This window comes from Hypomesus nipponensis, chromosome 11 (genome assembly GCF_054491055.1).
Source record: "Hypomesus nipponensis isolate SF chromosome 11, ASM5449105v1, whole genome shotgun sequence".
Taxonomy (NCBI): Eukaryota; Metazoa; Chordata; class Actinopteri; order Osmeriformes; family Osmeridae; genus Hypomesus; species Hypomesus nipponensis.
In genome coordinates, this window is record NC_140371.1 from 20807441 (window position 1) to 20821389 (window position 13949).

Genomic DNA, 13949 nt, shown 5'->3' on the forward strand with positions numbered 1-13949 from the left:
AATAATGTACTCATGAATATTCCTCTTCTAATTCTGTTTTACAGTGGCATCATTATGTCCTAGTGGACCATGACTTTCCCAACGACATTGGACAGCACTGATAATCACAGCCCACTGCGGATCAGATTACATTTGTGCGGTCGAATTATCCTTTTAACTGGAGTAGACAGGGAAACCATAGAGAATTGTTGAACGAAGGATAGATGAGACATGGAGACGTGTACATTACTAGCAGTTTATATAAGACTCCAGTACATTTGAATGAGTGGTCTGTAGAAAGTTAACTGGGATCTGGTTGGTGGGCAGCAATGTGGCTTGAAAGAATCTTCCCCATTTCCACATTCCTCCGTGGACCTGGAAAACTAGTAAACGACGAGAGAAATGTAATCAGCGACTCACCAAAAACTATGTAGCTATGTTGTGTCATGTTGTATATCACTGCTCAATGTTTTCAGTATTTCACAATATGGTTTTGTGTTTTGGAACCTGACAAGGAAAATATTTTTTGACGGAAAAGTTGACAGAACAACTCCTGACATGACTTCGGCTGACAGGACTGTGGTGCCTCCCAAGACTCCATATTTGTGGCGGTGTCTCTAAGCAACGGCACCTGTGGAAAGGAAGGGAGTGATTCTTCCAAGGAAGCAAGGGCCTTCGATTCAGCCCAAAGCTGTACTGTGTGTGTGTGATGCAAAACACTGTCATTCTATCAAGACAAAGCTTAATTAGAAGTGATTTAAATCGAGCAGTTTGAAACATGTTTTTTAAAGCATGAGGTCTAAGACTGTGGAAGTTGTGAGAGTCGACATTGTAACGGAGGAGGGTCCTGAAGTGGAGAAACCTCTTGTTTTCATGGAGGCTCTGCCTCTGCTGTGCGTCCAGGCAGGATATCTAGCGCCTTGTAAATTTCCAGGCAGTAATTCTCCTAACACATTGCATGTGTTTACTCAACAGCATGACTGCCTCTGCAGGGACTGCTGCCATTGGGCTACTGGCCCAGATTCCAATTAAAGGCAGATTTTGACAAATGGTAGAATGCTGAGACAGGAAATGGCAGGATACTCGTTCTTTAAAACCCTTTAAGTTGTGTGTTGGCAAGTCCAGAGAAATATATTTGCATAATAAGGAATTCAAGGATCTCATAATAAAAACACAGTCAATGTTCAATTCTGGAAAATTTAAAAATTTACTATTATTTTGACAATTCTCAGAATATTTCATAAACATTCATGACTCTACAGTAGAAACAAGGTCAAATTTAAATGCTACAAAAGTATCTGTAGGTTTGCGTCAGTGTAGTCGTTTGAAGATGAGCGCCGTCACACTGTTGCCTGTTCTACCACCAAACTGGTAGCTGGGTGTGGGTAGTTCCTGAACAAACTCAAACCCTACAGAAGACAGAAAGGGAAGAGGTTAAAACAAACTCTCCCTGTAATATGTCGTAATAGTGCTCAGACAAAACAGAAGTAAACACTAGAATTCTCATCTTTATTGAAAAGGCACACAAAATATAAGAAAGTTGTATACAGAGAGTGGCAGAACAAGCCAATGAGAATGAAAGACAAAAACACAACTTCTACACACAGGGGGCAAAGGCCAAGTGTGTAGTTGTCTCTCTGCACAACTGGTCATATCTCAGTACATTGTCTTCTAGACTAAATGTTTTTTTACCATAAAAATAGTGGGCGCTGTGGAACCTCAAGATCCTGTTTAACGAACCCTGGCTGACACCATTCATCCCATTATGTTTGACAGGAAGAACACAAAGTTGACTGGTAGGTTTGTAGCATTTGCAGCCAGTAATGACTGGTTGTCATTGCGTCAGATGAGCCACCCTTTCCCCACAGCAACACCTACAGCTCTAAAAACCAATCCCCTGATTCTCAGCTTTACAAGGCTGCCATTGTTACTTCTTGAATGCTCTGACAAGACCGTCTTCATCACGTTGCTGACAAGTCGTTTTTGTCAGAAAACTCCCAACATCGACCCGGACAACTTAAACTCCTTTACCTTCACTGAACATTTGTAGAAGCTGCTCCTTTGTCCAGTTACAGGAAGTGATGGAGAAAAGCCCCTCGTTCTTCAGTGCTTCTCTCAGGGCCTGGATGTAGCCCGCTTTGCCCTCCTCTGTGTCCTGTGGGTTCAGACTGATGGCATCAAAGGTGCCTTTATCGATGCACAGGTCGAAACCACTCAGCTCCCCTGAGCAGCGCAAGAAATCCACCTCCTGGATATCGACAGAGCAGACAATTTAGAGTTTATTAGTGTTCATCTTGGGGGTTTAAGGTTTCCCTCCCACTTAGTCATGTTTTTCGACTAATGTAGGATGCCCAATCTCACTCACAGCTGATCACGTGATCTACAGCAGGGTCGAACTAAGGTTTCAATTCCACATCACAGACATAACGAGGGTCACACCTCGAGTCAGACTGAGCTGTAAGGAGGCTGGTGGAGCAGCGATTCAAAACTCTCCTTTATCCACTTCTGACTAAAAGAGCAAAACAAACAGCCACCAACGAAGCGCAAGATCGTCATGAGGAGTGACATGAGGGATCAGCTAAGAAAACTGCTGAAAATGTACAGCATACGCATATGGTGTAATGATCCAGGATTTCGGATTGAGTTTTCCCATGCAATAACACGGAACTCAGTGTCACATTCTCCAGTTGAAGGGTGAACTGTCAGAAAGTGGAAAACAAGTTTGCCAAAATGATGACAGTGTGGGATTGGCTCCCTCTGAACAGAGATGAATCCTCAGACTGAATGTTAGTAGGAAACCATTCAAATGTGGCCAAGGCTCCTCTCTCACACCAACAGCCTGTCTCTCTCTCTGTCTCTGGGTGTGTCTCTGTCTCTGTGTCTTTCTCTCTGTCTTTCTCTGCCTCTCCGTCTCTCTCTCTCTGGGTGTGTCTCTCTCTCTCTCTGTGTCTCTCTCTCAGTCTCTGTCTCTGAGTCTCTCTCTCCCTTCTTTAAACACAGTTTTCTTGTGTCCTGCCTCTTTGGTGGTATGAACCATGATGCCAGTTTAACATCTGATACACACACACAGACATCCCTGAATCTATACTCGGGTCAATATTTACTTCAACAGCAAGCACTCTGCTAGAGAACAGCGCGCACCTCTATGAAGACGTTTTACAGGTAGCGTGTTTACATGTGTGAATATTCGTGCGCACGGGGGAGAAAAGCCTTGAATTAATCCACAGAAATAGTATAATATTTTACTTTTCTGCAGATGTGTTAAATCCTGTCAGCTCGCTTGGGCATAAGGTGGTCACATCCACATGACAGGCAGACTTCCATTCCCTTTAACACCCCTGTGCTTTCCCTCTGCCTTGCCGACTATACATGGAGTTTCCTCTCCTGGCGGGAGCCACGATACCTGCTTGTTAGCTGAAAGCTAGTTTGTCTGAGGGACTTCATGTGGACCTCACCATGAATGGCAGTGTTTGTCTGTGGTCTTGGGTTCCAAGCAATTGAAAGCACTAGCATATACACTGGGATGGAGCAGGGTGGTGTTGATGTGGATGCATATAACTACTGTGGAAATGTTTTGATTAAAGTTGTGCACATGTAGCCTACATTTATTCGTTCAGCATTACAGTACACTATTTTACGCAATGTTAAGTTCTGAAACGTTATCATGAAAAAAGTTGTTTGTTTTGTTTCATACCATACATGATTCCAATCATAACTTCCAATTCAGAATAAATACTTGGTGGCCGTGACTAAAGTTTTTATGAAGTATGCGTAAAACATGGTCTTTTAAACATAATTCTTTGGAAGACCATTCAACATTGCACAGCCCAATAGTGCCACCACCTGTTACTTTCCTCCAGTCTCAGCCTGCCCCGATTCAAAAACGACATTGGCCAGCCTAGCTTTCAAATTACCACGTTGCAGGTTTTACAGTTTTACTATAATTGATCAGTGCACTTATGTAGACCTAAGTGTTGTACTGCATAGTATTTGTTTTACTATAATACTAGTAAACTACATCCTAACCAAAAACCCATAACAAGTGACAAAGACCAACCTTAATGGTCACATTAGTGATATCTTCAGTCTGCAGTACTCGCTTGGCAAGTTCTACTGAAGCTGTGGAATAATCGATTCCTGTGAGATTTGTGAATCCCTGTTTTGTCTAGAAAAAAAGAAAAACAAACGTATTATCATGTTGGTGGCGATTAGTAGAAGCAACATCTTTATCACCACTCGTAAAAGTAAACTAGTAAAAGTCCCATTGCTACAGTTTCAGAGTTACAAAATGTATAGGTTATAACCTATAAGTAAAGTACATTTTAATAGCACGTATTTTGCCTAGTTACACAATAAAATTACATTAAGTGTTTCATTTATTTTTCCTACCAATTCAACTAAAAGGATACCATTCCCCGTGCCAATATCAAGTATGGCTGCATTTTTTGGTATATTTTCCCTGTCTATCCACCGAAGAACACGGGTCATGCTTTCTTCACCAAACCTGACAGAGGAGAAAATGTGTCAATCATGGCAAGAATGGTGCAGTAAAATTATGGAAGCAAATCAGTGATAGAATATTTTGAAGAAAAAAAAAGGCATTGAATACTTAATATTGAAATTCAAACACCACCGTATTTGTTGGTTTCGAATGAATCTCTTTAAAAGTGAAATTTGAATTTATTTGAATGTTCGAACCCAATTTTACTGTTCAATTTGAGCAACCGGAATTTCCAAACCTTACATTTTTGGATGATATATATATTTCACATTCAATTAAATTAATATTTCAGTTTTAAAGAGGTGCATTAAAAACCAACAAATTCGGTGGTGTTTAAATGTCAATATTAAGTATTCAACGTCTTAAAATTCAAAATATGATGTCACTGATTGGCTTCCATATAAAATCCCTTATCTATGTTCTTTACCATATCTCACCCACGTCTCCAATGTCTTTGAACGTCTGCAACTCTCTTTGATATGCATCATCCCAGCTGGAATAAAACGGGATCGCGACACCACATTGGATGAAATATGTTTTTCCATCTGTTTTCTTCTAGCACAGCATTATTTTCAGTAGGCTACACAACCAGCAAGCTATCTGCTTGAGTAGTCCAGATCGAACTTGTTATCAAAGTAGAAATTTGGCTAGCACACTCACTATTCCTTTGTTCCCAGCTTTGAGGGTTTAAAATCTTCGGACTCCATACTTCTGGTAAATGTAGAGTAATCGCATGCAGTCAATGTTGTACACTTCAAAATGCGTTTCTGTTCATCTTGCTCCTACCGGAACTTTAGCGTGTGCATGACGCTCAGTAGTTTAGTTTGACGTTGACGACCGCAGGGGGTACTGGGAGACTGTAGATGGTGATGTTTCCATCATGGCGGCATCCATTTCGGGTTATACTTTTAGCTCTGTGTGTTATCACAGCGCTAACAGCAACTCAGATCACGTAAGTACCAAAAATGCGTGTACTTAGTAACGAGATAGTGAGCACACTTGTGAATACAGTGGTGTCTTTGGCAGATATTGAGTTGGGTGATCTCACTGTCTTCCTGTTGCTATTAGCTAGCCTAGCGCTAAGTTAGCTCAAATAGCTGTCAACTGACTTCCGTGATAATATAGCTAACATTTTGGTAAAGCTAGCTCGCTGTTGTATGATCTTTTAACAAAACGATTTGTTAGCTAGCTACCCATAGTTCGTATGAATACGGAGCTTTTTGTTTAGTAGGTAGTGTGGGCGCTGTGTCATCGAGGTCAGTTGGTTCTAACTACCAAGTTGGCTGGTGTGGTGGCTCGGCTTTCGATTAGCCTGCCATTGCTATCACTGTACAGACCTCAACAGGGATTTAAAACCTGTCAAACTGGGGCTTTGCTAGCGAACTAGTTAGCATTTTCTACCGAGCTACTTAGGTAGACAAGCACATAGTTTTGTCAATTAGCCAATTATTTTCAGAAAAGTGAGTCAAATGGTGCTGCCAGTGTATTATTGGCTAGCTAGAGCTAGCTGTTAAGTATACAGTACAGTAACGCTAGTTGTGTCCAGATTTATTTGAAGGTGTTTTTGATAACGTTGGCTGGCTTCCAGCGCTTTTCCGCATTCTTTGCATACCAAAGCAGGCACCTGTGTCCTTGTACTTTGGTCATATGACCCGATGTTTTTTTCGTTCCTTGTCGAGAAGTTCAAGACTTATTATATCCTGAAACGTGTTACTTGATCTGACGACAAACATTATGTGCTATTGATTTAACGTGTTGGTTTCATGTAAATATTACAAAAACCTGTTTAGTTAAATTAATTTGAATGTTTCTGTTTTATCTTTTTGCAGGAGGGCTTCCTTTTAGGTGAAGTCAGACAAGAGGAGACTGTTAGTATTAGTGACACACAGATCAGCAGTGCAGAGCTGCTTCAAGTCGTAGGTAAGACCTCCGTCAACCAGCCTTTCGTGGTAGATCTCCGCTTACTAAATGTCTTTGTAATTCTTTAAAACTAGACAGACAGGTGTCATTATGTCACAGCAGCTATAGTTGGTCCACAGGGAAAGCTGTGATATTGATACCAAATGTTTTCTTTCCTTCACAGAAATCCATAATCATGAACCTTGTGCACAACTATTTAGGTTGGTTTGAGTTATTTTCAACTTTTTGACACAGGCCAGACATAAGTCAGTGCTAACAGGCTTAATATTGGAAAAATACTAAATAATTATTGGTCCATTGACATACCCATCGATAAAATGAGATTGACATGTGGTTTGTTACCAGATGCCTTGTATCTAAAACAAATGATTGTTTATATTGTCATTGAACAGTAGATGGCTCTCTCCTACCACTAAGCATGAGGTCCAAATCTCTCTAGCTCAGGCTAGTTAAGATCACAAACACTAGTGCTATGTTACTTTGTTCTCACACATACTTGATTGCATTTCTCTCCAGCTTTTATGACTTCGCGGGCAAAGTCAACGAGGAAAGTCTCAATAGAATACTCAAAGGTAGACGAAAAGTAAGTATTCTCTTCCAAGGTAGAACAGGGGGTTCCTTAGCGACGCCCTTCACCGGTAACCTTTTAACCACGACTTCCTGTTCTGGGACAGAATGTCATCGGCTGGTACCGGTTCAGGAAGAACACACAGCAGCAGATGTCGTTCAGGGAACAGATCCTCCACAAGCAGCTGACCCGGCTCCTCGGCGTGCCTGACCTCGTCTTCCTCCTCTTCAGCTTCATCTCCACAGCCAACTGCTCCACGCACGCCCTGGAGTATGTCCTGTTTAGGCCCAACAGCAGGTAAATTATTTTATTTTTTTTCTCCATAAATAAAGGTGTCGAATCTCACGTGTACGGTATATAAGGGGTAGTTTGTTTTTAAGTGTGGGTGCGAAAGTTTTTCTTTTTTATTTAACTGGGGATGCAGCTGTTAATGGGGGGGGTGGTGGTGGTGGGGGGGGGTGATCTGCTGTTTGAAATCTGCAGACTGAAATGGCTGAGACACACCCTGCCTCACACTCCCCTGCCTCACACTCCCCTGCCTCACACTCCCCTGCCTCAAACACCCTGCCTCACACACCCCTGCCTCAGACACCCCTGCCTCACACTCTCCTGCCTCAGACACCCCTGCCTCTCACACCCCTGCCTCTCACACTCCTGCCTCACACTCTCCTGCCTCACACTCTCCTGCCTCACACTCCCCTGCCTCACACTCCCCTGCCTCACACTCCCCTGCCTCAGACACCCCTGCCTCAGACACCCCTGCCTCACACTCCCCTGCCTCACACTCCCCTGCCTCACACTCTCCTGCCTCACACTCCCCTGCCTCACACTCCCCTGCCTCAAACACCCCTGCCTCACACTTCCCTGCCTCACACTCCCCTGCCTCACACTCCCCTGCCTCACACTCCCCTGCCTCACACTCCCCTGCCTCACACACCCTGCCTCACACACCCTGCCTCACACTTCCCTGCCTCACACACCCTGCCTCACACTCCCCTGCCTCACACACCCTGCCTCAAACACCCCTGCCTCACACACCCTGCCTCAAACACCCCTGCCTCAGACACCCCTGCCTCACACTCCCCTGCCTCACACTCCCCTGCCTCACACTCCCCTGCCTCACACTCCCCTGCCTCACACTCCCCTGCCTCACACTCCCCTGCCTCACACACCCCTGCCTCACACACAGAGGACACCTCATGCAGTAACACAAATAACTTGCGCTGATTCTCCCCGGGAGAGGATACAGGCAACTCTGCATACACGCTAACTGCTAAATGTGCACTTCCAGTGCTAAGTCTATGTGATGCTAGGCTAGGCTAGGCTAACCTTGAGTTCCCATCCAGCAGGTACAACCAAAAGGTGACTCTCAGCATCCCCAATCTGGGCAACACCAGCCAGCAGGAGTACAAAGTCTCCTCTGTGCCCAACACCTCACTCAACTATGCCAAGGTCATCAAAGAGCACGGGTAAGGGTCTCCTACAGGGTCATCAAAGAGCACGGGTAAGGGGCTTCTACAGGGTCATCAAAGAGCACGGGTAAGGGGCTCCTACAGGGTCATCAAAGAGCACGGGTAAGGGGCTCCTACAGGGTCATCAAAGAGCACGGGTAAGGGTCTCCTACAGGGTCATCAAAGAGCACGGGTAAGGGGCTCCTACAGGGTCATCAAAGAGCACGGGTAAGGGGCTCCTACAGGGTCATCAAAGAGCACGGGTAAGGGGCTCCTACAGGGTCATCAAAGAGCACGGGTAAGGGGCTCTTTCAGGAGAGGGGGTGGTGGAGGGGTGGAGCCTTTCTTTAGGAAGGTTATCGTCATGTGTCGTCATATGTTAGCATCATCCTGCTCCTTTACATAGTTTTCTGGTGAAATGTTGTGTGTGGAGGGATTTCTAATGAACATACATTTTAGGGCTCCCTCTAATGCTCAGAGATCGATGAATACTGTTAATGGTCCCACACAGTCACTCCTCTCCCTGTGATGGGTCAGAAGATTATCTCTATGCATGTGCATGTAAGTCTCTAAGTGTGTCTATCTGAAGGTATTCAGTGTCACTCTCACTGGGGCTTAGCGCTGTGGGATATTCCTCAAACTGAGTGATTCATCCTCTCCAGGAAGTCTGCTCTCTGCTAATACAGTAGACACTGACAGAGCTCTGTGTGGTCAAAGGCCCGCTGGGGAAACCGAATATGCTGCCTTGACAACAGTTCAGCTCTCTCCGCCACTCTGTTGCCATGGTGCAGGATAAGAGCACGAGTGAGTCACGGCTTGTGGTTGTCTTTGTTCATGTGCTCTGAAACTTACTTCACACCTTTATCTGATTTGCAGAGCTGAATTCTTTGACAAGGACGGTGTGATGAAGGATATCAGAACAATATTCCAGGTCTACAGTGCACTACAAGATAAAGTGCAGGTGAGATCGTATGTCTTTCACATTGTGTTATTTACGTAAGGTAAAATAATGGAAGTATAGATATAGCTCTACATACTGTAGAGTGTTGTTTTTCTGAAAAAGATGGCTGCTCCCCCCAAAATAAATCTTGATTTATTTTAATTTGAATGTTCTCATGTTTCTAGGCTGTGTGTGCAGAGGTTGAACAGAGTGAACGTGTGAAGGAGAAATGCCAGGAGGAAGTGAACAAACTCAAACAACAAATCGCTCTCAGGAAAAGAAAGACGGCAGAGGAAGAGAGAAGTAAGGGAGTGTAACAAACACTGTGTTCAGTCTCACCTCTGTTTGGAACTCAGCTCTCCGTGTTTGGTGCGGCGGCTGTGGCATGTGTTGAAGTGTCCCTGAGCAGGACACTGAGCCCCATGGTGCTCCTGGTGGGCCGGCCAGTGCCAGTCCTGTTGATGTGTGACTGTGTGTGTGAATGAGAGGCAAATTCATAACGCTTTGGGTGTGCTGTTAAAATACGCTTTATAAATGCAGTCCCAGTTTTAAAATGTTCCCCGTTTTCCGTTTTAGGAATCCAGGAGGCCCAGAACACGGAGGCCCGTCCCGGCCCAGAGGAGAACATGGAGCCCCCAGACACATCCCTCCTCTCCCGGGTAGCCTTCCTCACCCCCTCTGCCCCAGAGAGACCTGGTACCTCCACCAACCCCCCTGCCTACACAGACCTCTCCTCCCAGGTCAACTCGTTGCTGCTGCCTTCCTCCTCTCCCACCAGTGCTGCGCTGCTGCCCAGGCCCCAGGCTGTGGGCTCCCCAGGCCACCCCACCCCCGGACCCCTGGGTCTGGCCATGGGCCTGAGCATGGGCCCCAGCCCTGGCCCCAGCCCCAGCACCCCTTACCTGGGCAATGGAGACGGTTCCAGCTCCGACTCTCTGGACAGACAAGCTGCAGGGCAGGAGGATGAAGAGGATGAGGACGAAGAGGATGAGGACAGTAGCGAGTACGAGAACCTGGTGAGCGAAGCGCCAGTTCCTGCAGGCGTGCTGGTGCAGGGTCGCCCTGCTGCCCTCAGCCCGGACGGCCACGCCCCCGGATCGGACGGCGACGCCCCCGGCTCACAGAACTCGTAGATGCAAAGCCACAGGATGGCGCTGTGGGTGACACACAGAACTCAACAGGAGAGCTGGGTATCAATGATAGACATCTTTATATATATATATATATATATATATGAAAGGAAGTGACAGCCCTGAAGGCTTGCATAGGTGGGGTTCCGTTTGGTTCATTTGTTTGTCCCAGTTTGATCGCCACCTTAGGGGGGAAGTTTCCAGCCTGTGCAGTCCTAACTGTCTGTCTAATGGGGGGGAAAGTTGGTACCTTTTTGTCCTGGAACGGACGGGTTGCCCTAGTGGATGTGAATGTTTCAGCAAGCAATGGAAGACGTCACCGAATTTCTACTGACTAGCGGGCCACCCTTGTCCCTGCAGACAGACCTCTCTCTGGATCACGCTGCACACTCACTGCATCTCCAACTCTGAGCATCCAGTTATACCATTACCTCTTGCACTATTTTTGCCTTCTTTTAAACAATTTATTTAAGAAAAGCAAAGGGATAAATGCTCTGCGGCCTTCAAACTATTCATTTTAGTGAGACAGGGGAATGGTAATCATTTGTTTTGTTTTGCAATTTGATTATTACAAAGAAAAGAGATTTATGTGTAAAATGGTTTATTCTGTCTGCAAGATTCTGACTCGCTGTTTGGCCTTTCAAATGTTAGGTTTTCCTTTCCTTAAACAATCAATAGTTTGTATTTTATGACTTGAGCGGTTGCCTATTTAGATCACAAAAAATATAGATTACAAACGAAAATGTCACGTTGCCACTATAATGGGTGCTTACTATAATCCTCTTTTGTTAAAGTAACAATAATTAATGTCACTTCATTGACATAGATGTCAATGCCTCATTGTTCTTGAATAACACTGAAATTGTATGCGCTTTGCTGCACTTAACAACTTTAGCAGATTTCTTTGTTGTGCTTAACCAATGCTGTCATGTTGTGCTACCGTGACCACCCGAACAGAGCTTAATCACCTTGTTTTGCGTTGTAACAGGGTTCACAGGGCAAACAAACCTTACTGGAGTTTTACTAACCAGATGCTTAAGATCCCTTAACTGCTGCTGCCTCTCTGAAAGCTACCACTAAATAAGAAACTGTACATCCATCTGCCCACTTGTCTGCTTTTTCCACTTCTCTTCTTAGCATGTAAACGTTGTCTCCATGACTACTGACTGATAACTACCAGAGGATAACAGGGTCATAGCGTCTTAAGGTGACTGGGTTCTGCATTGGGTGCTACTCTCTTCCCGAGGTGTGTGTTTGTGTGTTCCTCCACGTATAAACATCACGTGTCTTTTGCAAATGCTTTAAGGGGAAACCACAAGTGGCACACTTGAGGGTGAGAATTGTAAGGCAGACGTGATGGTAGAGTTTTGGTCCTTTCACGGCCCGTGTGTGTGTATGTGTGTATGTGTGCGTGCGTGTGTTTTGCTGGGAACATTGCAAAGAGCCATCTGCCTTCCTTTGTGGTCAAACCCTATTACAAACTAAATGTACTCAGAGCTGATTAGAATGTTTGTGTGAGGACATAAATGTTGTGATAACATCTCTTATGTTCAGTACCCAGTGCCTTCCATTCACATAGCCACAGTGTATGCCCTACCATGACTGCAAACAAAACACAACAGACTGCTAGGGTTGTAATTGCCGACTGGGATTAGTCACCATCTATGATCATCCTACAATGTGAACCAGCTCCTTGCATCTACTTCTCTGATTGTTCCTCACTCTCATCTACAGTTGTAAACTTTAAACCCTGTCATCATTTGCAGTTGTTATTGAAGGAACCTCTTGCACGGTAGGCCTGGTCGCTACGCTATCTTAGAAGGGGATGTGCGACCATTCATGTAGATAAGGGCCAGTGAAATTGAAGAAGTGATCCCGTGACACAGGCTTTGTGAGAGTGCCCCACAGTCAATCACACTTTTTGTCCTGCGATCATTTAGCTTTCATTGTCTTCATTGGTCGCATCATGTCGCATAATCATTTGAGGACTGGTACTTAAAATGTTATTCAAATTTTTCATCACAAAATGTTAATAATGACAAATTTGTGTGTGTGAAATCAATAGGCTCTTTTGGAGCACTGAAATAAAGTGTTAGGGTTACTTAATCAATATTGAATGTACAGTAGAGAGCGTGGGGGGGGGGTTGCAAACATAGCTCTTATTTATAAGCATCTCAGTTAGGGGGGATGTGGCTGGTGAGGAGGGCTGGACTGGGGCCCCTGTGGGCTGTTTTAGAAGAGAGGATACAGTGAATATTGGATGAAGTAACTTGAGAGAACTTTCATCTGGTAATATTCATCTGCCTGTCGACACAAGTAGAAAAGCTTGCAGGAGACACCTGCAACCTGACCTATCCTGCCTCCCTGAAGCACAGTCTAATCACACTTCCCACCTCAGTTTACTATATATGTCTAATGGGTTGGACATGATAGATAACCAATCTTGTTGGGCGACAATTTACGATTTATGATCCTATAAACTGGGGGATGATTAAAAAAAAGATACATGCTCTGGTGGTGGTGCTGTGTAATTTGTACCCAATGTAAACCAAGAACCTTATGTTTAAATAGCTGATTTTAGTGGGAAACCGTTATTTAAGTAATGAACAAATAAAGAAGTCAAAAATACTTATGACTGAACATGATGCATTTGAGTGTCACACACCTTGCTATGCGCATGCCCAGGAATCCAATCTAACTGGGAGAAAATTAAATTTGTAAATGTTAGGACACCTTTCCACGTGCACAATAACTGAGTCTCTAGACTTTGTGGGATTGTTTAACCTACAGATGTATTTATTTTTAAAGACCGTTATCCAAAACATTGACATTGGTGATGCATTTAGCAAAATTTGTAGAATCAGTCATTATTTAAAAAATATATAATAGTACATAAAAATAAACGATATTATACCGATATGTGCAATCTGTGCTTGAAACTACTACCCACAACCTCAAAGGGTTTGTTTCAAAGGCGATAAAACGAGGTAACCTAGTATGGTTGTGCAGTAATACGTCATTTGGCGGTAGGAGGGGCTGCGATGTAAACAAATAAACAGTCCAGCCTGTCACAATATGCAGCAGTAGCATCCACATAATCTATTTACTTTAAAATATGAGGGTCAAATTATTATACCACGGTTCAGGTTATTAACTTCACTAGTTTAGGGGGCCTCTTATCTGAACTGCCATAATTGTATGAAGAGGTCCATGAAAACAATCATTTCTATCAGTACAGTATGCTGCAGTATTTCTCAAACGATGACATCACCATTTTAGCTCCCATTACTAGCGAGCGAGAAAGATGAGCGAAATACGATAACATAAAACAAATAATTATAGCGTGGCTGCAATTTAATAAAGACGATTCAATGAATTAGGATATTGTAGCATTTAGACATTTGAGACAGACATTTGACAACGTACTTTATAAAGATTCGCAAAATAAAGAAGTACAATC

The 13949-nt window shown here is 44.1% G+C and overlaps 2 protein-coding genes across 3 annotated transcripts; one reads left to right on the plus strand and one right to left on the minus strand.

Annotated features, from left to right (window-relative positions):
* Positions 1-1167: 1167 nt before the first annotated feature.
* On the minus strand, positions 1168-5300 carry eef1akmt2 (EEF1A lysine methyltransferase 2). Of its 2 annotated transcripts, XM_084709715.1 has the most exons (6): positions 5141-5300; positions 4908-4973; positions 4369-4483; positions 4037-4144; positions 2011-2227; positions 1168-1388 (listed from the first exon to the last, which is right to left on the minus strand). In XM_084709715.1, the coding sequence occupies exons 1-6, from the start codon at positions 5185-5187 to the stop codon at positions 1291-1293; spliced, it is 651 nt and encodes a 216-aa protein (XP_084565841.1). In that variant the 5' UTR covers positions 5188-5300; the 3' UTR covers positions 1168-1290. The 2 variants fall into 2 exon arrangements, with proteins under 2 accessions (XP_084565841.1, XP_084565842.1); XM_084709716.1 differs by lacking the exon at positions 5141-5300 and having other exon boundaries at positions 4918-5121.
* abraxas2 (abraxas 2, BRISC complex subunit) lies at positions 5290-11588 on the plus strand. The gene is made up of 9 exons (XM_084709714.1): positions 5290-5432; positions 6310-6400; positions 6564-6600; positions 6917-6983; positions 7075-7265; positions 8315-8437; positions 9296-9380; positions 9545-9662; positions 9936-11588. The coding sequence occupies exons 1-9, from the start codon at positions 5361-5363 to the stop codon at positions 10490-10492; spliced, it is 1341 nt and encodes a 446-aa protein (XP_084565840.1). The 5' UTR covers positions 5290-5360; the 3' UTR covers positions 10493-11588.
* Positions 11589-13949: the final 2361 nt, after the last annotated feature.

Coding starts and splice junctions, on each gene's coding strand:
- abraxas2 (XM_084709714.1), top strand. CDS start 5,361: ATGGCGGCATCCATTTCGGGTTATACTTTTAGCTCTGTGTGTTATCAC. Junction 6,601..6,916: donor CCTTGTGCACAACTATTTAG/GTTGGTTTGAGT, acceptor ATTTCTCTCCAG/CTTTTATGACTTCGCGGGCA. Junction 8,438..9,295: donor AAGGTCATCAAAGAGCACGG/GTAAGGGTCTCC, acceptor TCTGATTTGCAG/AGCTGAATTCTTTGACAAGG.
- eef1akmt2 (XM_084709715.1), bottom strand. CDS start 5,187: ATGGAGTCCGAAGATTTTAAACCCTCAAAGCTGGGAACAAAGGAATA. Junction 4,484..4,907: donor GGAGACGTGGGTGAGATATG/GTAAAGAACATA, acceptor CTCCTCTGTCAG/GTTTGGTGAAGAAAGCATGA. Junction 4,145..4,368: donor GTATCCTTTTAGTTGAATTG/GTAGGAAAAATA, acceptor CTTTTTTTCTAG/ACAAAACAGGGATTCACAAA.